General features: G+C 44.5%; 1 protein-coding gene across 2 annotated transcripts in view; it reads left to right on the forward strand.

Moving 5' to 3' along the window:
• The window catches only part of TMEM9 (transmembrane protein 9), a 31,564-nt gene extending 7,404 nt beyond the window's left edge, over positions 1-24,160 (forward strand). For both annotated transcript variants that reach the window (XM_027843479.1, XM_027843478.1), the window contains exons 3-5: positions 4,411-4,519; positions 8,385-8,516; positions 24,008-24,160. In XM_027843479.1, coding sequence (XP_027699280.1) covers positions 4,411-4,519; positions 8,385-8,516; positions 24,008-24,160 — 394 coding nt within the window. The remainder of the gene's footprint in view (positions 1-4,410; positions 4,520-8,384; positions 8,517-24,007) is intronic.
• The last annotated feature ends 86 nt before the right edge of the window (positions 24,161-24,246 follow it).

Consider the following 24,246-nt stretch of genomic DNA (forward strand, 5'->3'; position numbering starts at 1 on the left):
CTATCCACGTCCAGAGAAAACTGTTAAAGAGTCTGAATGCAGATGGAAGCATACTATTTTCTCTCTCTTTTCTTTTTTTGTTTTTTCTCTCTTGTGGTTTTCCCCTTCTGATTCTTCTTTCATAACATAACTAATGTGGAAATATGTTTAATATGATTGTACATGTATAGTCCAAATTTAAAAAAAAAAGGACCTTAGGGATCATTAGTCCAGGGTGCCAAATGTGTGGCACCACCCAGCCACAACACCCCTCAGGAAGCAACCAGATTAAATGTAATTGGGAAATTTTGTTGAGCCGTTTTTCAGTCATGTCTGACTCTTCATGACCCCATTTGGAGTTTTCTTGGCAAAGATACTGGAGTGGTTTGCTATTTCCTTCTCCAGCTCATTTTACAGATAAGGAAACTGAGGCAAACAAGATTAAGTGACCTGCCCAGGGTCATCCAGCTAGGAGGTGTCTGAGGCCAGATTTGAACTCATGAAGATGAGTCTTCCTGACTCCAGACCTGGTGCTCTATCTACTGTACCACCTAGCTGCCCAAATTGAGAAATAGTTAACAAAATAAATAAAAACACAATAGAACATAGATAAGGTTAATATGTGGTTTTATAATTCAATATGCCACCCACAGGCATCCTTATATATGGTTTAGTGCCCCCAGTTTCTATTTGAGTTTGACCCCATTGTCCGATCCCTAATTTTACAGTTAATAAACTAGCAGAGGGAGGAGGTTATAAAACTAAACGAAGATCATGCAGATGTAGTAAGTAGCAAAATCAGGTTTTGATCACAGGTCTTCTGACATCAAGTCCAGCATACTTTCAACTATATCATACTGCCTCAGTTAATACATGTTTGTGGAACTGCTTATGTCTTAATGGACTCTGAATGCAGATCAAAGTATACTATTTCTACTTTATTTTTTCATGTTCTTTTTATTTTAGTCTGTTTCTTCTTTCATAATACAACTAATATTGAAATATGTTTTACATGATTGTACATATATAACCTATATCAAATTGCTTACTGTCTTAGGGAGGGGAGAGGGGAGGAAGGGAGGGAGAAAACTTGAAACCAAAACTTCCTTTTTTTTCTGTTTTATTGTTTGTTTGTTTGTTTGTTTTTGCTTTTTTGATGAGGCAGTCGGGGTTAAGTGACTTGCCCAGGGTCACACAGCTAATAAGTGTCAACTGTCTCAAAATTTTTTAAAAAAATGAATGTTAGAAAAAAAAAGAAAAAGATTAAATAAAAGGGGCGGCTACTTGGGGCAGTGGATAGAGCACCGGCCCTAGAGTCAGGAGGACCTGAGTTCAAATCTAGCTTCAGACACATAACACTCACTAGCTGTGTGACCCTGGATAAATCACTTAACCCCATTGTCTAGCCAAAAAAAAAAGAACATAAAAAAAATTTTGATAGTGAAAACTTGCTTTCTCTCCATCCTAACCCTTGCTCCATTGAGAAAGAAAGAAAAAGAAAATCCAGTAACAAAAGTGGAGATATTTCTTCCGTAACACACATGTAGTTGAACAAAACAAATTCCCAGATTGCCTGTATCCAAAACCTAAACACACACCAGAAAACCCCCTCACATTCTGCACTCTTGGGCCCACCAGCTCTCCATCAGGAGGTGGGCAGCATGTTTCATCATGAGTCCTCTGCAGTCATGGTTGGTCATTGCCCCGATCAGAGTTCCTAAGTCTTTCAAAGTTGTCTTTGCAACTTCATCTTTACAAGAATAGTAATATTGTTGTTATTGTATAATTTGTTCTCCTGGTCCTGCTCACTTCAGTCAGCATCAGTTTATACAAGTCTTCTCAATTTTCTCTGAAACCGTCCCCTTCACCATGTCTCATAGCGCCACAATATTCTATTCCATTCATATACCACCTGCCTGATTTCCATTGCGTCCTAATCCACGGGCTCCTGCCCCACTAATGAAAGTCAGAGTCAGCTTCATCTGGAAACCCAGCCACTAGGCACTGAGTCCCAGGGGTCCAGACGCCCAGTCTGGAGTCAGTGGCAAGCAGACCCTGGTAGTGTTGGGTATCACTTCTCAACCTCTTGTAATCAGACTTAGCACCTCATAATTCAACTACTGCTGCTCTCTCTAAGGTTACCAGTGGCACACAGTAGGGGCTTAATAAATGCTTGTTGAATTACATCAAAAAGGATTGAGTTACGCCAATCTTCTTAATTCATTTCAACAAGCATGTATTACATGCCTGCTAGATAAAAAAGACACTTTAAGTGGTAAGGATACAAAGTAGAAAACAGTCCCTGCCTTTAGTTTGAGGAGTCAGGGGGAGATTTGTAGCATTTACACAGATAAACAAATTCAGCACTAGACTTGGGGGATCAGGAAGGGCTTCCTGTAGGAGGTGGTACATGTCCTCAGCTTTGAAGCTAAGGATTCTAAGAGGCAGATGAGTAAAGACATGCCTTGCAAGCGCTGACTGTTCTAATCACATTATTAATCCTGCCATTGTATTAATGTGATTAATTTGACAATATTAATACTTTTCTGGCACGATTTTCTTCAAGATGGTCACTAAAGTCTCAGCAAAGCAGCACTGACATTCCCATGAATTTTGGCAAGGTTTTAATATAGTAGTTTATAGGGGGTTAGGTTTTATAGTGGCCATGGATTTGGGGCTGTCTAGAGTCGTTAGACCCTCTGGTATGGTCTGTGAGAGAACCACTGACCTGGGGGGCTAAGGAAGCCTGATATGGGTCATTTATTTATTTATTCCTTCAATCCCATCTTAGCTAGTTAATGTCTGTGTGACCTGAGCAAGTCATATAACCTGCCATTGCCTTAGTCTCTTAGTCTCTTTATCTGTGAAATGGGGTTATAATAATTATTGTGAAGATAAGTGGGATAATGTATGTAAAGTGTTTTACAAACCTTAAAGCACTATATGAGTTTGAATGATTGCTATATTATTATTATCCTTCACTCATTCAACATAAACACGGAAAGGAATGAATGAATAATTTGGGAGACCTTGATTTTAGTCCCAGCCCAGACTCAGTAGATGTCTCTTTACCTTCTAGGTCAGGGATGGGGGACCTGTGGCCTCGAGGCCACATATGAAGTACCACACTTGAGGACCTAGAGGGCCACATATGGCCTCAAGGCTGCAGGTTCCCTGACCTTGTTCTAAGGCCTCAGTTTCCTTCTTTATAAAGTGACTGTGATCTGTTCCTCACCTTCCTCACAGATCCTTCAAAGGATCCGTGCGTTTGTAAGCCTGAGTGTCCCCTCTCCAGTATAGCTCTCAACCCCTCTGTGCCTTAGTACATGTGAGTTGTTGCTAAAAAAAAATAATAAAAACCACCCCATTGGTGACCGGTCTCATGATGCCCTAGTGACGAGCATCTCCCAACTTTGCCAGGCTGGTCTTTGGACAACGGGCACATAACCTACCACTGGGCTCTCATTCTGAGCCTTTCCAGCTTAACGGAAATTCAGCGTGTGTGCTCAGCTGACATGGTCTGCCAGCTGACAAATAAATGAAGGAATGAGGACACAGGGTCAGCTCCACATCATAAAGAGACATTAGGATAGGAGGGCTGGGGAGCTCTCACAATCTGTAATTTTATGGAAATGAAATGAGAGGCAGTGTAGTGGAGAGTCAACCTTGGAGTCATGGAGTAGCTAGAGGCACAGTGGATAGATAGCTGGGCCTGGAGTGAGGAAGGACCTGAGTTCAAGTCCTACCTCAAATACTTTCTAGCTCGGTGATCCTGAACAAGTCCCTTAATCTCTATTTGCTTCAGTTTCCTCCACTATAAAATGGAGACAATAACAGTTCCTATCTCCCAGGGTTGTGAGGACCAAATGAGATATTTTAAAGTGCTTAGCACGGTGCACTGCACATAGTAGGTACTGTATAAATGATATTATTATTATTATTAGCAGAATGAATTCTCACTTTTACCAACAAGTGATGGTCCAGCCTCTGCTTGAAGACCTCCAAAGAGAGGGAACCCACCGCCTCCCAAGGCATCCCATTCCACTTTGGGACAACTGTAATTGTTAGGAAAAAGACTAAACTTTCCTCTTTCCAACTGTCCTGGTTCTTCTTTCTGGGGCCACGTAGATCAACACTGATCCCTCCCATTTTGTTCCCTTTCCCTCTGCCTTCCCTGCCTCACACCTTTTCCAGGTCTCCTTAAGCCTCCCCATCACCCCCTTCCCCTTTACTTGTCTCTTTGTTGTTCAGTCATTTCAGTTGTGTCTGACTCTTTGTGACCCCATTTTGGGTTTTCTTGGCAGAGATACTGGAGTGGTTTGTCATTTCCGTTTCCAGCTCATTTGACAGATGAGGAAACTGAGGCCAACAGGGTTAGGTGACTTGCCCGGTGTCACCTAGCTAGTTTGATTTCCTTTCTCTTTCTTGCAGTAACTGTTTGCACGTGGTGGAGCCAATGCCTGTGCCCGGCCACGATGTGGAGGCTTACTGCCTGCTGTGTGAGTGTAAATATGAGGAAAGAAGCACCACCACCATCAAGGTACCACCCCCAATGCCTGCCTCCCCTCCAGGTTCATTTCTTCTCCCATCCCGCCCTCCCCCCATCCTCCAGCTCTCCACCAATCCAGGTCCTGCTGGCCAGCCCCCTCCCCCACAGGGTGCTCCCAGCCTTCCCCAGCCTTCCTAGCTGGTTTCTTCACTCTGACTTCTTTCCAGGGGCCCTAGGAGGAATGGTTAGGGTCCTATCCCCTGCTCTGTCCAGCTCCAGTCAATCAATCAGCAAACATTTATTTTTTTTCTTTCAAATTCCCAATCCTCTCCCTCTCTCCAGCCCTTCCTCCACCCATGAAGAAGGCAAGCAATGGAATCAAGACCCATTACACATGTGAAGTCATGCAGAACACACAAGCGTTTATTAAGTGCTTACTATGTTCCAGGCATAATTCTAACCACTGGCAAGGCCAAGGTCAAAGCGAAATCATCCCAGCTATCAAGAAGCTTATTAAAACATACCAGGGGGAACATCTTGTAGCCTGATATTTCCCTTCTAAAAGGGACTTCATTGATCAGGATGAAACCTGGGAGCTGGGGTATCTGAGACTAATGTTCCTTCAGACTCCCTTCTCAGTCTCCTTTTATCCTCCTACTTCCCCAAATCTCCATCCCCAAAGTTGGGGGTGGGGCTTGAATGAATGAATTAAGAAGCTGTTGTTCAGTTGTTCTAGTCACGTTCGACTCTTCCGGGACCCCATTTGGGGTTTTCTTGACAAAGATAACTGGAGTGGTTTGCCATGTTCTTCTTCAGCTCATTTTTCAAATGAGGAAACTGAGGCAAAGAAGGTTAAAAGACTTTTCTCGGGGTCACACAGCTAATAAGTGTCTGAGGCCAGGTTTGAACTCAGGAAACTCAAGTCTTCCTAACTCTAGACCCAGAGTTCTATCCACTGTGCCGCTTAGGTGTCCATGAATTAAGGAGACGGTAGTATAAATCACTTCACAGAATAGAATTTCTAGGCTAAGAGGCCTCTCTGATAATCCTATTATCATCCCCCTCTCTAGGCAAGATTGCACCTAATCAAAAAAAATTTTTAAAAAAAAGATTGCACCTAATTTAACTATAGGAAATAATTTTTTAAGAAAACATTTAGACCAAACCTGTGATTTCATTGGCATGCCAATGTAAGTCCGTGTCTATTCTGCAAGATAGAATCTTGGGTTGCTGCTTGAGACTCGCCCTGGGACATGCCCAGTGGATGTCAGGAGTGAGACTTGAATTCGGGTCTTCCTAATTCTGAGGCAGACTCTCTCTCCAAGCTGCCTCTTCTCTTTTCATATAAAAGACCTCCAGGCAAAGAGATAATCTGTCTCAGCCAGGAAGTTCTCATTGCAGTCTGACATAAACCCTTCCTGCTGCCATTCCCAAGGAGGAGCCTTGAAGGAAGGACCAGCTAGGATCCTTCGGCAGGATTTGCAGAGGGGTAGATTTCGGCCCAATTTAAACAAAAACTTAACCAACAATTACAACTGTCCAAAAGTAGAATGCACTACCCAAAGAAGTAATGAGTTCCCCGTCTGTGAAGGTCTTCAGTAAAGTAGAGGACTATCTTTGGGGTATGTTGTTGGCAGGATCTTTGTTCAGGGGTGGGTTGGATTAAATAATGTCTGTAGGAGGCCTTTTCAACTGGAATTCTATGACTTTATACAGGGAAGAGCAACCAACCTGTGGATTTGTAAATGATTAGGTGTCTATTCACTTCTTTCAGGCTAAATCATGGGACTTTCACTCTGGTCGTCTTTATCCTGACCTCTCAGAGAGCACCTCCTTTCCTGTGTTAACTTCTGGTGTTCACACCTTTCAAAAAAAACTAACAGAAGATGTCTATTCTTTAGCCCCCCAATACACACACACACACACACACACACACACACACACACACCTTTTAGTCATCGCCCTGTCAACTTGTGCAGACTTAATTCCTTTCATCTTCCCTCCTGAGTCAGCCCCTCCCTTAAGCAGGTTCCCTCTCCCTCTCTGAACTCCCTCCAGTGGGGCCCCACCCTCTGGGGACCAGATGCCTGAGCCGTACCCTCTGTGCCAGATGTCACCTCATGCTATTTGAGGGAGAAGGGACTTCCCAGCCCCAAGACCTCATCAGACACATCCTGCTAATCGCATGGATTTCCCCCGGCGATTTGCCCTAGGTGACCTTTCCCCCCCAAGCCTGTTGTAGACCTGACCTCTTTCTTCCTTGCTTTCCCACTTAGGATGGGGTTGAGAGGCAAGGATGATAGGATCACGACTTAGAATTAGAAGGACCCATAGTGATCATCTAGTCTGACCCTATCATTTCATAGGTGAGACCCAGAGAGACCAAGCGATTTGCCCAGTGTTACACTGGTAACAAGTGTCCAACCTGGGAAATCAGGAAAACTTCCCCTTGGGTAAGGGACAGAGATGTCTAGGCCCCAAGAATGGAAGAATCCAAATCCTAAATGCCTTTGACCAGGTGGAGAGCTAGGGATGCCACCCAAGAGTCCTAAGCTCACACCCACACTGCTCTCTCTGTGAGAGAGTCTTTGCTCCTTCTCAAGTTAACCAGGGCGAGGTCCTGCAGTGGTTAACTATTGGCTTTTTGCTCTCTCCCATTAGAGTAGAGTTTGGCTCCCTGTGGGTCTTGACCCTCTGCTGAGTCAATCCCCCCTCTCCACAGAAGGATGCTGCAAACAGTTATCTTGGCTCCTACGGCCACAGCTACTTCTGAGGGCAGAATCCCAGAGTCATGGTTTCATCCTCATCTAATCAGTCCTACACACAGTAGAATAATACAATATACAAAATAGAATAATACAAAATACGGCGTACAATAAGAATAATATTCCCCAAACATCGACTTGCTTGTACATTTACAATGAATGTTTACGTCCATGATAGGAGATGGTTAAGTGATACTGTGAAATGAAGAGGGGCCTTGGAATCAGGAAGCCCTGAGGTCAAACCTGCTAGCTGACCCTAAGGAAGTTATTTAATTTCTCTTAATCACAGTTTCCTTATCTATAAAATGAGAATAATAATAGCACCCATTTCCCAGGGCTGTTAGGAGAATCAAACGATTTAACATATGTAAAAGCAAACTTTAAAACACTACCCAAATGCCAGTAATTTTTATTATTATTATTAGATTAAACCTCAATTTCTTCTTCTATGCCTACTTTGTCCCCCCTTCCCTAATCTGGTCTAATTGCTTAGTACATCCCACCTCGGACTCTCTACTCTAACTAGAAAAACTTTTGGACATGCCCTCCATACAGCTCCTTTGTCTTAGTGGCATGGAATAGTCCACCCTCCCACAGGAATGCTGTCCCATAACTTCTGTTAAAGCCTCTGTCTAAACTTTGCTGTTAACCCACCTTTAGGATTTGGTGTCTAGATAGTACAATGGATAGAGCTCTGTGCCTGGAGTCAGGATGACCTGTGTTCAAATCTAGCCTCAGACATTTACTAGCTAGGTGAACCTGGGCAAGTCATTTACCTTTTGTCTGCCTTATTACCTCAATTGTAAAAAGGAGATAATAATAGTATCTACCTCATAGGCTTGTCGTGAGGATTGAATAAGGTAATATTTACAAAGTACTTAGCACACAGTAAGTGCTTAATAAATGCTTCTTCCATCCTTCTCCTTCTAGGAAATCTTCAGTGGTTACTGTTGCTTCCACACTCCCTCAGAACATGGTTTACACAGGAATTCGCCCTTATTTGTGTTTTCAGGTCTTTGTGATCTTCTATCTGTTGGGGGGGGCAGGGAATAGGGGATGATCTCCTTCATTAGACTGGAAGTTCCTTGAGGGCAGGACTTGGCCACCGTCAGCTCCCTCCGGCCTCACTGAGCTGTGTCCATTCTTCCCAGGTCATCATCGTCATCTATCTGTCTGTGGTGGGTGCCCTGCTCCTGTATATGGCCTTCCTCATGCTGGTAGATCCTTTGATCAGAAAGCCAGATGCCTACACTCAGCCGCTGCACAATGAGGAGGACAATGAGGTAACAATGTGAGGAGAGGGGGTTGGCCGGACTCCTTGTGCCACTGGGCTATCAGAAGAGGTCACTGCAGATCTCTTCTCTGTGTGCCCCTAGGGCACTGCATCCTTTCAGGGCATTAGGCAGCTAAGTACAGTAGTAGGTGGAGTGATAGACTTGAAATCAGGAAGATCTGAGTTCAAATCTCACCTTAGACTCTCATTAGCTGTGTGACTTTGGACAAGTCGCTTCTCTCAGCCTCAGTTTCCTCATCTGTAAAATATGGATAATAATAATAGCATCTAGCTCATTGGGTTGTCGTAAGGATCAAATGAAATAATGTGTAAGGCACATTGCAAACCCTTACATAAATACTAGCTATAATGATAATTTGGAGAAGGAAATGGCAAACCATTCTAGTATCTTTGTCAGGAAAACACCAAACGGGATCACAGAGTTGAACATGGCTGAAACAACTGCACAACAAAAACATAGTAATAATGCTATATAATTATTACCTAAATAAGAAATATTTATTATTTTCCAGTTAAACTGAGTACTTCTATTACACTTGTCCTAAGTGGGAGTTACTTGGCAATTTCCCACCTGATCCTCCTTCCACACCCTTTACTTATAGGATCATAGATTTAGAACTGGAAAGCACCTAGAGGCAGCCGGTGTTGCAACGGATAGAAAACTGGATTTAGCATCAGGAAGACCTGAGTTCAAATCCTACCTCAGACACTTACTAGCTGTGTGACCCAGTTCGAGGCACTTAACTTCTGTTTGACTCAGTTTCCTCATCTGTAAATGAAGATAATTATAGCACCTACCTCCCAGGGTTAGTGTGAGGGTCAAATGAAACTACCTGTAAAGTACTCCATGGACTTTCAAGTGCTATATAATCCAACCTCCTATTTTACATTTGAAAAAAACTGAGGTCTAGAGAGATTAAATGACTTGCCCAGTGTCACACAGGTGGTAAGTGGCAAAGCCAGCATTTGCACTCAGGTCCTCCGATTCCAAACCCGTCATTCTACATCCTACTCACTTTACTCCCTCTTCTATATGTATACCCCAGATGCCTAGTAATGTTCATGTTCGTAAACATTTGAACAAGGGCTTAGCAATCAGTCCAACAGATTTTTTTCACTTTGATGTCCCGAGAGACTCCCTTGAATTCATGCTAATGTCTTACACCAGGGCACCTCAGTACATGGCTCTAAATCTACTTAGTTTAAGAGATTCCTTGGCTTTGTCCTCAACCAGGCAAGAAAGGAAGTGGATTGACCAAAATATTGCAACGTATTGATAAAAATAGAATCTAGGAGTCCAGTTTACTAGGAATTCGGGAGGAAAAAAAAAGGATTTGGGGGAAGAATTGAGGAGGTAGCAGATTCATTCATACATTTAATAAATATATATTTAATTCATTTAATAAACATATATAATTCATTTAATAAACACATATTGGGTACCTACTCTTTGCTGGACACTGTGGAAGGTAGGTGCTATGAGGAATATGGAGACATATAAGACACAGGTCTGGCCCTTGAGGAGCGTGAGGTGAAGACCAGGGTTCCAATGCCACTTCTGCGTGCATATCATTTAGCCTCTGGGACCTCAGTTTCCTCATATGTAAATTGAGGTGACCACTATTCCAAAGGACCAATGATGAAACATGCTACTCATATCCTGATAAGAAAAGTAAGGGACTCAGGGTGCAGAATGAGACCTGTTTTTGGACCTGGCCAATTTGGGAATTTGCTTTGCTTGACTATGCCTATTTGTTACAGGGATTTGTTTTTCTTCTTCACTTGGAGTAGGGGGAAGTAGGAGGGAGAGGAAATAGATTTTTGTCTACTGAAAAAAAATTTAATAAAATAAAATGAGGTAAGGGGCAGCTAGGTGGCACAGTGAATAGAGAACCAGCCCTGGAGTCAGGAGGACCTGAGTTCAAATCTGGCCTCAGACATTTGACACTAACTAGCTATGTGACCCTGGGCAAGTCACTTAACCCCAATTGCCTCACCCCAAAAAAATAAAAAATAAATAAAATGAGGGGGTCGGAGTGGATGAGTGGCAAGGTCCCTTTCAGTCCTAGCTCTGTGGCTTTTCTTCAAAACTAATAAGTCACATTTATACAGTCCTTTCCAGTTTATAAAGCACCGCCATAATAATAGCACACAGTGCTATAACATTTTAAGGTTTACAAAGTACTTTCCCCAAAGAGGAGGTAATGAAAATATTACTCCCTGCTTTGCTGATGCAGGAAATGAAACTCGAAGAAATTAAGTGACCTCACCTGAGGTTAGTCATTGTCAGGGCCTGAGATGGGATTTGAACCCAGGTCTCCTGGTTCTGAGTCTGGCACTAGGAAGGAGGAATGAGTCAAGTGCAGATGTGGCCATGGTGCAAAGAAGTACTCATCAGGGCTCAAATGAGTGGTTTATACTCAGTCCTACAAGGGGAAGGAGGAGTCATTTCTGGCTGGCATAATAAGGGAAGGCATCATAGAGCATCAACCAAGATTGTTGTTACTCACTCATTTCAGTCACGGCCAACTCCTCATGACCCCATTTGGAGTTTTCTTGGCAAAGCTACTGGAGTGGTTTGCCATTTCCTTCTCCACCTCATTTTACAGATGAGGAAACTGAGGCAGACAGGGTGAGGTGACTTGCCCAGGGTCACACAGCTAGTAAGTGTCTGAGGCCGGATTTGAACTCAGGAAGATGAGTCTTCCAGACTCCAGGCCTGGCACTCTATGCACTATGGCGCCACCTAGTGGCCCTGATGAACTGATAAAACTAATCTCTGACCTGGTCCAGCTTCCCACCCCCTGTCAGAATCTCTCTCCAGTTTTGGTATCTGGCCTCTTGCTAGATCGTCTCCAGGAACGGAAACTCACTACTGCGCCATGTTGAGGAAGCTCCACTCATTAGGACGTTGTTTCTTGTATTGACTTGAAGTTTGTCTCCCTGTAACTCCTATTCGCTAGGGTTAGTTCTGTCTTCCAGAGCAAGAGACAAATCAGTTACTTCTCCTGTACAACAGGCTGTTGTCCGTTTGAAGGCAGATATCGCTGCAGTGCTGGATTTGGAGTGAGAGGACCTGGGTTTAAATTCTAGCTCTGACAACCTGTGTGACTTTGGGCCAGTCACCTGCATGGCCCCCGAGCCTCCAGTTCTTCATCTCTAAAATGAAGGAGGGTTACTAGGTTATCTCTAGGGCCTCTTCCAACTCCAAATCTTTGATCCTATGATCATTGCCCTAAAAGTCAGAGAGGCACCTCTTCCTAGGGGCAGAAGGGGGGCTGCCCTTGGCACGGAGTCTGACACCCTCCCTTTGGCTTTGTGTTCATGGTGGCTAGAGACATAACAAAGGCCATGCCTAAGAGCCATGCATTCCAGGGAAATAGCAGCATCAGGCTATGTAATCACCATGCAGCATCTCTCAATTACACCCCCAGCCAGGACTGCAATTACCACATTACCCCTAATCACCATGTGTTTATTAGCTATGCCCCTCCCCTATCAGGGCTGCTATTACTGCACATTAATAACCAGGTAGGGAGCTGAAGTTTCCTCCCTTGAACATCAGACCACCCAACTGTCAGCGCCACCCCCTTCCCAAAACATAGACCCCCCCCATAGGGAAATGTTCATCCTCTCTGCTCTGCCCTCAGTCAAATTCAGATCAACAGGAAGCTAGGGGCAGGAGGGAGGGAAGGGCAGAGCTGAGGAAGCCAAGTTCAACTAAGAGATGGATGGCCTAGGAATACTTTGGCCACACCCTTCACTCTGAAGATCAGTCTAATTTCAGCCCTATCCCTTGAAGTCTATTCCCTCTTCACCCATGAGTGCATTTGGGTAGATTTCCCTTGGTGGGGGGATGAGAATTTGTTTTTAAAAATAGTTTGTTAGTTTCAATTAAATCTAATTGGTTTCATTTGCAGTCTTGTATATTGCATTGTAAATCCTGTGGATTGTACTTAAAACATTATTTTTAGAAGGGATCCGTTGTCTTCAGACACACACACAAAAATCAGGAACCATGATTTAGATCAGTGATGTCAAACTCAAATAGAAATGGGGACCAATATTTGGTACATAAGGATCTCTGCAGGCCGCATGTTGACTTAGTTTTAAAATGTAATATTATCTATGTTTTATTCTATTTTTATTTATTTTGCTAAATATTTCCCAATTACATTTTAATCTGGATCCAGTTTTGGCTGAGCTAAGGAGGGTTGTGGGCTGCTTGTTTAACCCCTCTGACTTAGGTTATGGTCAGTCAAATGAGATAATAATGTGAAGTGCTTAGCACAGTGCCTGACACATAGTAAACACTATATAAATGTTATTGTTCTTGTTATAATCATTGTTATATGGATCCTCAGACTGCCAGGACCCCTCTAGAAGTCAGAAGACCTGGGTTCTAATCGAGGCCTGCCACTTCTCTGGGTCTCAGTTTCCTCATTTGTAATGTGATAGGAAGGGTAGCAAGGTCACAGAGAATATGCCAGTTTGGCTGAATGGAGAGTACAGAGAAGGGTCTAATGGAAAGATAGGTTGGGGTCAGGTTGTAAAGGACTTTGAAAGCAAAGCAGATCTCCTTTGTAGAGGTGTGTTATGAGCCCTGTTGGCAGTCTGGGGTAGCCAGTCTATAGATGTCTTCTCAGAATAATGTTTTTCTTTCTTTCTTTATTTGCTTGCTTTTTGGTGAGGTAATTGGGGTTAAGTGACTTGCCCAGGGTCACACAGCTAGCAAGTGTCAAGTGTCTGAGGTCAGATTTGAACTCAGGTCCTCCTGATTCCAAGGCCAGAGCTCTATCCACTATGCCACTTAGCTGCACCCAGAATAATGTTTTTAAATTGTTGAAGTAAATGCTAACTTTTAATTAGATGAAAGTGTAAATGAAGATGTAATTTTTTCCCACCCAAATTCAACCTTCTTGTCTTAAAGATGAGAAAATGGAAGCCAAGAAACATTAAGTGAATTGCTTAAGGTCATGTAGATATTAAGTACCAAGAGCTAGAATTTAAAATCAGATTCTTTGTTTCTAATCAAGTGCATTTTCCACTGTGCCATGACCTCTGGTGTTCTGTGGTTCCATTTTATAACTGTTCAGATGTTAGGGAGTCTTTGGTCCAGACTCTGGGAATAACTCAGACCTGCCTCTGTGGTGACTCTTCTGCCAGAAATATTTGTCTTTTCCCGTGCTGTGAAAAATAAAACACCAGCAGGCTAGAAGTGAGTGTACTTGGAGTAGGTGCCAATGTACCTTAAGGGCCTTAAAACTGCTGATATCCTCTGGCCTGGCTTGGGAATCTGGTCCAGTGGCATCCCCTCTCTGATACTCCCTGGGTTTCTGTGTGGTCCCCCTACCTGATAATTCCTAAATGGCTGTTTATCTTTCATTGCCTTCTATCCTGTCCCCTCCATCTGTCCCTGTGAATTCTTATCCTTCAAGCAAGAAACTCTTACAAAGTCAAACTTTACTACACGTGGCATCATGTTGGACACTGTGCTAAGAGTTATACAAGCACAATCCCTACCCGCTAGGGCCTTGCCATCCAAGACACCCACTTCCACAGGCAAACATAAAGAGGACATATATGCAATAAATAGAAAAAATAATTTTACACTCTACTTAAGCCAAAGGTTCATGTGCATCAGTGCACCTGAAGTGATAGAGAGCTATGGGAATTTTGTGTTTAGAGAACGTTGAGGTGGGAGAAATTATCTTCTCTTTGGATTTCTAGAAGAGGTAGGATGTCATGAACTGCTCAAAGGATAGGAGGAAGACTGATTGCTATGTTGGTGTTCAGAGAAGATCGAAGTATCACAAGATTTAGAGACAGAGAGACCCTGGGAGATCATCTTCAGCAGTTCCTAACTTTTTCTGTCATGGATCTGTTTGGTGGGCTGGTGATGCCTATGGACTCCTCAAAATAATGTTTTTAAATGTGTAAAATAAAATACATAGGAATGCAGAGGAAAATATATTGAAATATTGGGAAAATATATTGTAAAAAATATTGAAACACAGTTAGCAAATTTTTTTAGAAAACAAGTGCACTGACCCAAAGTTAAGACCCCCAAAATCCAACCCCCTCATTTTACAGGTGAAAAAACTGAGGCCCAGAGAGATTAAGTGATTTACCCAAAATCATATAAATAAAGACATATCAGAGCTAGGAGCCTTACTCTTACAGCTGAGTTAGTAAGGATGCTGGTGACCTGGCATGTAGTCATGCCAACATATCAGTGCAAAGCTGGTGTAGGGAAAGCGAGGAGCCACCATAAAAGACTGAAGCTTTAGGGGAACAAGTTGAATACGACAAATAGCTTTCCCTGCATTTTACCTTCTGACCCTGTGCTGGTCTCTGGATTTAAATCTCTGTTTTTGCATCCCATTCATCAGTGCCTTGAATTTTGGTATTCTAAAGAAATCTCAGTTCTGACCCATTTTGGCCTTTTTGTTTATGATTGTATGACTCCTTATTTGAACCCATCCTTCTCTCCATAAGGACATCATCCTTTCCCAGGATTCCACTAATCACAAGGAAGGATGGGACTCCTGGATTCTCTGACTCCAAATCTCTTACTTGTCTGGGAGGCATCTTCAGTTCTCCTGATCTGTGTCTGGCCACAGAACCCAGATGGCTCTGGAGGAGAAAGTGAGGCTGGTGACTTTGCACAGCCCTGCCTCACTTAAATCCAATTCACCTGCAATTCATGGCATCACCTTCCTGATGTCGTGGTCCTCTTCGAGAATGAAGGACAAACAACAACAATTACTTGTCCAATGTACTATGCCATGATGTCCATGACAGGTATTGGTCCCCCAGTCCACTAAACTAAAGAGAGCTCAGGAGCCCATCTCTTCATAGTGTCCTTTAAGTCGAGAACAAAAGGACTTTGACTACAATGGTAAGAATTTAGGTTTCTCCCTGGGAAGAAAAGGACAGCTGAGCACTAGATGACCTGTTATAGGAATCTAGCCCAAGGCATCCAGGATTCCTTGAAAGTCAGGGTTCTACCACGTTCATCAAAATGGTGCCGTAACCTCAAGCTCATTTCTCTCTGAGGATCCAGAGCTGGCTTCAGAACCTAGTCAGCCTAGGAGATCCACCCAGACACCGTCAGGTTTGGGAGCAGATGGCTGGGTCACATCTTTAGGGGCAAGAGTTCTGGGTAACCCATTGGTTCTCCAGGTACAATTATTCTGGCCAAGAAGTTCTCCCAGAGGCCACAGCGATTGCAAAGGCGGCAGGTGGGCACCCTACCAGTGTCAGGCCTGGAGTCCCCAGAGGGAGATGAAAGCTTGTCCCTTTCCCTTTGAAAACTCTAGCAAGAGCCACCCCAGCCTCCTGATTGCTGTGTGCTGCCTTTTCTGGGATTCCAGCAGCATTAGTGCTAATCCCAGAGCTCAGACACCCTTTGAAAGGAGGAAGTGAGCGTGTTTGCTTGGACAGAAATGACAAACAGAGGGGTTTTGGGGGGTTTTTTTTGTTTTTTTTTTTCAGATGCACAGGTTTAACCTTCTTTGAAGGGAGAGGAGGATAAGCTATTCATAGAAACACCTAGCCGATCCCTAGGCCTCATGGCTTGGTCCTTCGTGATCCAAGGAATCTCCATAAACCAAGAAACCATGGGTTATCTCAAATAAGTATAAAAAAGGACTTCATAAACCTTACAGCACCCTATCAACTATCATCATCATCATCTTCATCACCATCATTATTGGTGTAGCTTAGACCAGACCCAGTTACTTGGTTCAGGTCTGTGTACCACACTTGCCCAAGTTGGATATGAGGGCCCCTTAGGTTCTTTCCAACTCCTAGAGTCTATAGGATAGATAGGTGTGATAGGGACCCTAAGGGAGAGGTGTAACCCCAAAGTGGTACATTCCATAGAGTGCTGGACCTAGGCTCAGGATAGCCTGAGTTTGAAATTTGCCTTACTAGTTGGGTGACCCTGAGGAAATCACTTAACTTCCATTTGCCTCAATGGTAAATTGAGGTCTATAATAGCACCTTCCTCCCAGTTGTGATGATAAAATGAGATAACATATTTAAAGCATTTTGAAAAGCTTAAATATAAATGCTAGCTGGCTATTATTCTGTATAGAAGGGCTCGAGTTTAGTTACAATGGTGATTAGAAAAAAAATTAAAGGGTGGGGAGAAACCTGGAGAAAGGAAAGCCCGAGGGAAGACTAAAAATGACTTTTACATATAACGATAACTTGTCATTATCATGTATTGTATAACCAGTATGTGGATCCAAAGAGAGAACATGAATGCTCGCATTAGGGATCTTCCTATCTAAAGATATATATATGAATCAATAGACCCAAAGGGTAGTCATCTAAAATTGATATCAATTTGGACAGAATCCCCCACAATCCTTCCTTGGCCCTGTGTACTTTAATATGGCCTTGATGACTCCCAGTCCAAGGGAACTAAAAAGGGGGCTGACTGCATGAGAGTTCCATGTTTACCTTTGGTGGGATCCCTCACTTAGGGATAGGAGGGTAAAATATATTGTCTTTGCTCCTTAAAATAAAGAAAGCAAGCTAAAGATGTATACATGGGCAAGGTGACTGGCTAGGTCCAGTTCCCAACCCCTTTTAGAGTGGTTTGTCATTGCCTGAGTCCAGGATTGCTGGCCCCTCTTCCCCCAGCCCTGTCAAGGAGACTCCTCTTTCTGTTGCTCTAACCAGCCCCCATAGTTTTCCAGCGACAGGATTTGGGGACAGGCCTAGGCTGGAAAGGACAGGAGATAGAGAGATAAGGTGATTGGGATTCTTCCTGCCCCTACCCCACCGTTCTCTCTCTTGAGAGGGAGCAAGGATTAGGCTCTGATTTGATGCACCTCTAGAGCAGATGTGGTGTCTTTAATACCTTTTAATCAGATTATTAGCAGTGGAAACACAGGACCACTCAGCAGCAGCTTTTCCCCCACTTAGGAGCTGTTTGTTAAGACTTTACATGAAGGGAAAACAAATGACGCTGTGGTAATGTGGTGGATTTCAGCATGTTCCCTTAATGCTGCTGCTCTTGGCTCCCTGATGGATTCCAGTCCTCCACTGGGGAGACACAGACGTGCAAGGGGGAGCTCAGCCCTCCAATCCAGGAAGCTGAGTGCCGAGGGGGTAGCCAAGGCAGGGTCCCTTCTCCTCGCTTGGAACTCTCCTTTCTCATCCACAAGGGCAGATCAAGTATAGAACCTTAGCTGGCTTTGTAGATGAAGACCATAAGCTCATAGAACATAGGGTTAGAGCTGGAAGGGAACTTAAGAGTTCACTCAATCTAACCCTCCTCATTATACAGATGAGGAAACTGAGGCTGGGAGAAGTTAAATGTCTTGCCCAAGGTCACACAACTAGTAAGTATCTGAGGCTGGATTTGAACTTGGGTCTTCCTGTCTATAAGCCTAGCACTCTATCTCCAGCACTAGCTAGCTACCTCACTGATATTCAGGAAGTGAGGAGATGTTGTTGGAATGAATAAGAGGAAATTATTTAATCTTCACAGTCCAGATAATCATAATCTTAGAGTTAAAGGATCTAGCCCAAGCTTCTCATTTTACAGATAAGGTAACCAAAACCTAGCCCAAGATCACAATAAATGACAGAGCTAGGATTTGAACCCAGGACTTCTGACTTAAGCAGCTAGGTGGCACAGCAAATAGAACACTGAGCCTGGAGTCAAGAAGACCTGAGTTCAAATCCAGCCTCTCAGACACTTACTAACGGTATGATCCTGGGCAAGTCATTTAACCCTGTTTGCCTTAGTTTCCTCATCTGTCAAATGAGCTGGAGAAGGAAATGGCAAATCACTCCAGTATCTCTGCTAAGAAAACCCCAAGCAGGGTCTTGAAGAGTTGGACCCAACTGAAAAATGACTAAACAACAACAGTACTTCTGACTCTAAATCCAGCATTCTTTCCATCACATTATGTTACCTCTCCATACATCTGGAGGTTTACACCATAGTCAATTGGAAATCTCCTTTATTAGTCCTTCCATAAGATTATAGTGTTGGGAGGAAACTTAGAGGCCATCTATTCCAACCTCTACCTGAGCAGGTATCTTCTCTGTGTCATCAAGTGATCACCCAACCCTTTCTTGAAGACTTTCTATGATGGAAAATGCCTCCACATTCCACTCTAGAAGTGTTTTCTCCAATGATCTCTTCACAGCTATCACCTATTGCTTCTAGCTCTGGCCTCCACGTTCAAGCAGAATCAGTCCAATACCTCTTCTGCATGACAGATATTCAGATATTTGCTGTCCCATTCTCCCCCTACCTCCTCTCCCAGGCTAATCACAAATTAGGTCCTTCCACTAACCTTTGTTGTTTGTCCTTCGTTTTTGAAGAGGACCAATGACATCATGGGGTGATATGGCATGGTCCCCAGCATCCCAGGCTATTCTACCTGCCTCCCCTGGACAATTAGTTGATCAAAGTCCTTCCCAAGATGTGGTGAACATATCTCCACTCAGCTAGCCAGCCATGCAAACAATACCCATTGGATTTATTTTTATGTCAACAATGAAGAAATCCCATGGAGACAGAGCTAGAGAAAAGAAATGACAGCATGGAGTTTGGCCATAATTCTGCTTAATTGTTAATTCAATTCAACTCAATTCATCAATAGCTAAAGATCTTTTCTTCAAAGCTGTGATTTGGACACTAGGGGAGCTAGAGAGTTGAGATAATAGAGCAGAAAGGGAATAGATTCAGAGCTGGAAGGAATGGTTGGGCCATCCAGCCCAATCCCTCGATTTTACTTACGAGAAAACAGATCCAGAGACAGGAAGTGACTTGTCTAAGATGACACAGGCAGTAAGGGGGTCAGAGGTGTGATTTGTACCCAATTCCTTTGACTCAGAAGCCATTGGTGTTTCTCTTGGTAATTGCTGGCAGGGGCATGTATGTTTTTAAAGAGTGCAGAAGAAAGGAGCTTTGAGAGTGCGTGGAGACGAGTTGCTATTTCCCCCCTGAGAAAGAAAGAAAGGTGTTTTTGACATCCCACAGAATCTCAGGTATGGAAGTAGCCTCAAGGGCACCCAGCCCAACCCACACCTGAGAAGAGATTCCCTTGAAAGGGGGCTTTTGAATATTTTTAGTGTGTCATGGACCCTTATGGCAGTCTGGTGAAGCCTGTGGACCCCTTCTCAGATGAATGTTTTTAAATGCATAACATAAAACACGTAGGAGTACAAAGGAAACCAATTCTATTGAAATACAATTATCCAAATACTTGAGAGAACAGATGTGTTGTAGAGGTCTGAGACTACCTAGCTCACGTCGTACCTTGGTACGTGGTACGTGTGCATGTGTGTGAGTGGAGAGGAGGGTGCTTTTTAATGGGGGTGATGAACTTTCCACCCAACCCCACGGGGACTGCCTTCCTGCCCGGTCTCTTCCCCACCCCCTCTCTTCTCCCCCCCTCCCCCCTTCCTTCCCTCCCCTCCCCCAGCTTGGCAGCCAGAGCATGACAGAAGCCGTGCCAGCTTAGGGCCTTAGAAGCAGAGTTTCATGTGCTGGGCGGCTCTGGGCTCCCAGAGGTGTGCTAATCCCTTAAGAGGTGTGTGGCAGGAGATGAGAGACGGGAAGAGGCTGGGAGGAAATCCCCATGGGGGCGCGGGCCTGGCCCTGGGCTCTAATCCCCCCCAAAGATCAGGCTCGGGTCCTTCAGGAAATTCATGGGCTCGGGAGCTTCAGAAGCAGGGAAGTGGTAATTAGAGAAGAAGGCTGCTTTCAACAGAGGCAGTTCTGAGATCGAAGGGGAAGAGGGGGTGGGAGTGGGGGGAGAGTTGGGGGAGACAGGAGGGCTGGGAATGAACTTCAAGAAAGGTCAGGAATAAAAAGGGAGGTGCAATGGTCGTCCCCAGAGCAGGGACGCTAGCACTGCAGGTTCTTATCTGAGCTCAGATTGCCCAGGATAGTGTATTCCATCACTTCTTTCTGGAGGAAGAGAAAGGGTGAGCTGTGGCCAGGGACCTGGGGTGCTTCACCATGTGTTCTTCTTACTCCTGAAATCAGAATCCCACAGCCTCAGAATTGGAGGGAGCTTCAGAAGCCACCCATTCGAACCTAGACCTGGCCAAGGACCCCCTCTTAAATTAACAAGTGATCCAGCCTTTGCTTGGAGATTTCTATTAAGGGGAACCCCACTTTGGGGAGCAGTTGTAATTGTCAGTAAACTTTGCCTCCCTACAGCTGCCACCCATCGCTCCAATCTCAGCCATTTGGAGGCAAGCAGGAAAGTCTATTCTCTCTTCCACAGGTCAACCACCCTTCAGATATTTGAATACTTATCTTGCCCCACTCCACCCCCCCAAGCCTGCTCTTCCCTGGGCTAAACATCCCCAGACCCTTCAGCTGATCCTCAGGTAATGTGATTTGGAGGCTTTTCCCCATCCTGACTGCCCTGACTTGGACCTATACCCTACCCCATGCAGATTCAGCAGAAAGCCCCCCTCCTGTCTGGGACAGGCTCTATAACTGTCTTAGAGTAGCCAGGTCTGGTGGTAATGGAAACATGCATTTACACAGCCCTTGAAGGTGTGAAAAGTGATTTCCTCATAACGATCCTAGGAGGCAGGTAGTATTATCATTCCCGTTTTTGGTATGGGTGAAGAAATTTAGCTCTGAGAGATTGTGATGTGCCCAGGACCACCCTGCTAGTGTCTGAGGCAAGGTCTGCACTCTGGTGTCCTGACTCCAAGTCCCAGGCTCTGATAGGCCATGCTGCCTTACACATCTTGTTTTGTTTTGTTTTGTTTTGTTTTGTGGAGTCCTCTGAGGTTTATCCAAAGCAAAGTTTTAGAAGTGTCAAGAATAAAAGAAAAAGTAATGGGTTTATTGCTAGTCCCTACTTATGCTGGGTCTGAGATAGGGCCTATTTCCCCCCTCCCCCCCCCCGGTTAAATAAGATCACAGATTTAGAACTGGAAGAACACAGAAACCATCTAGGCCAATTTCCTCCTTCTACAAGTGAGGAAAATGAAACCTAGAGAAGAAAAAGTGACCTGTCCAAGGTTAATTAAGTAATAAGGAACAAAGCCAGGATTTGAATTCAGGTCTGTTCTCCAAGAACCCTCGGGGGTGATTTTTTCCTCCCCTAACTGGGGAGGACTATCCAGGATCCTAGGATCACTCCTTAGGGAATTACTCAATAGCGCCATCCAGAAGTCACCCACCATCCCACCCTCTGAACCAGGAAATGCTCTGATGTCTTGCTTCCTATGCATAGACATCTGTCTTTACAGGCAACGGTGAGATGGATAGACAAAGGATGCCAGCTAGATGGACAAAGGCTGAAAGGGCAGCATCAAAACTGCTCATCCGCTGCCTGGATTCCAAGAGAAGTGTGGTCCTGTAACTACACACTCCCAAGGCCAATCATCATCTGGGGAAACAGAGACACGGAGCCTAGAAACATAGCCAGCCGGTGGCCAATAAGGAAAGGGGCAAACCTGGGAGTCTAGGCTTTCAGCACCTTTGAAATTGACTGTGTTCTTCCCATTGTAAATGGAATTCTCTGCTTTCACAGCAGTATGTTCCCAAGACAATAGTGTAGTCCCAGTATTGGGAAGTAATGGTGTCAAACCCAAATAAAAACAAAGGGCAGGGCACTAAATAGTACACGAGGGTCCCTGCGGGCCACATATTGACTTAGAAAACCTTCTATTGTACTTTTATTTATTTTGTTAAATAGTTCCCAATTACATTGTCATCTGATGCTAGCCCCTGGAAGCCCATGTTTGACACCTATGTTGTAAGGGACCCCATGGAAGATGTTTATTGTGCCAATGGTAGGGTGCTGGGATTCCATTGATAGAACTCCCATGGAGGAAACTCCTCCTACCAAAAAAAAAAAATTGGCACTTTCTCTGTGATTTAGAATTTTAGATAGTCTGGGCACTGAGTGCCCAGAGCACTGAGGGGCTAAGAGGTAAGCCCAGGGTCCCACCACCAGTGTGTACCAGAATGGGGACCTAAACCCAAGATCTTCTTGGTTTGAGGCCAGCTCTCTCTAATCACTATATCATGTTGCCGCTTGCTGGTAATAATAGCTCACATTTTAATATTGCTTTAAGAGTTAGTAAAATGCTTTCCTAACAACAACTCCCTAAGGTAGGTAGTACAAGTATTTTGTTCCTTATCCCCATTTTACAGATGAGGAAATTGAGGCCTATTGATGTTAAGCAATTTGCCCAGTTGGTGAGTGACAGCTGAGATTTGGACTCATGTTATTTGTGGTACACCATGGTGTACCACAAATAACATGAGTCCTGTCCAAAAGACAGAGGCAGACAGGAGGAATGCTGTTGGGTTATTTCTGAAAAGGGAAAGAGATACAGATTTTCCCGGTGTCCAAGTTCAAACAGTCTGATTTTTGATTCCTAGAAGATCTGGATTGTGATTCACATTAGTCAGTTTTACTGTCCCCCCACTCCTCACTCATGCTCCCTGTCTTAAGTACCTTCAAGACCCCTAAAGGTAGCTACTGGAGAAAAGAAAGCACAGAGGCATTAAATGGGAGAGTTAGGATTTGAATGCACAACTCCCAACTCCCCAGTTTGTGTTTTGCCCCTCTAGAGGTGGCTTTTCTGGGCCTGAGTTACCCCTCTAGGGATGCCATTCTGGCCCAGCCCAGAACTATCTGCACTTCTCCCTTCTGTGTGAGTCTGAGCTCCAGCTCAGGAAGAATGAGACCAGAAGAGCAGATTGTCCACATCTTTCTGGCCTCCTGAGCTCATCCTGAGCTAGAGACCCTAGATAAATAAATAAAGTGCTCTTGAGGGCCCTGTAGACTACGATGAGATTGCATCCCACCCCCTTCTGTTCCCTCTGCCCAAACTGAGGAGGGAAGAGTCTACCAATGAGGATCAGTGCTCTCTCCCTCAACTTTGCACAAATCACACGCCATTTAACTCAGGCTTCAGCCATCCCCCATAGATGGAGTTGGACAACTTCCTCTGAGCACAGGATTTGACGTCCTCTAACAGAGTCTGGCCCTCCCCACCTCTGTGGCTTCTCTTGCCCCCTCCTCTAATCTTGAGAGTTTCCAGCCCTCTAGGTAACCCCTTTGGAAGCCCAGCCCCTTTCCGCCGCAGCCACCCCACTAACCACGGCCACTTATTCAGTCAGATGTCTCAGCTGTTTTGTGATTCTCTTCCTCCTGAATGACAGGCAGTGGCCTTACTTTGTCTCAGAGCACAGAAATAGATAAATTCCCAAGGAATTCCCTTAATGTATAGGAAAATAAATCTAGGGAAAATATACAAAGCCAGGGACTGTTTTAATGGGATGATATTGCATGTAGGCACCTGCACTCCGAAGCGGGAGCTGAGAGGCTCCAGGAGATCACCTCCAGAAAGTGCTGGAGAAACACTGAGATACAGCCGATAAGGGGAAAGGAGGAGAAGTTTCCTTGGAATGATTCATAAACAGTCGTGCCCTTCCCACTCTCCTGGTTTTTTTCCTTGCAGGACGCCCGTTCGCTGGCCGCAGCCGCTGCCCCCCTGACAGGACCCCGAGCTAACACAGTGCTGGAACGGGTAGAGGGTGCCCAGCAGCGATGGAAGCTGCAGGTGCAAGAACAGAGGAAGACGGTGTTTGATCGCCACAAGATGCTCAGCTAGATGGGCCGGGTCAGTCAGGCCGAGGAGAAGAGGAGGCAATGGGGGCTGGGGTTGGGGGGCCTGTTTTTCCCCCCTCTCTCCATCTC

The sequence above is a fragment of the Vombatus ursinus genome, unplaced genomic scaffold (genome assembly GCF_900497805.2).
Source record: "Vombatus ursinus unplaced genomic scaffold, bare-nosed wombat genome assembly UNPS02014909.1, whole genome shotgun sequence".
Classification (NCBI taxonomy): domain Eukaryota; kingdom Metazoa; phylum Chordata; class Mammalia; order Diprotodontia; family Vombatidae; genus Vombatus; species Vombatus ursinus.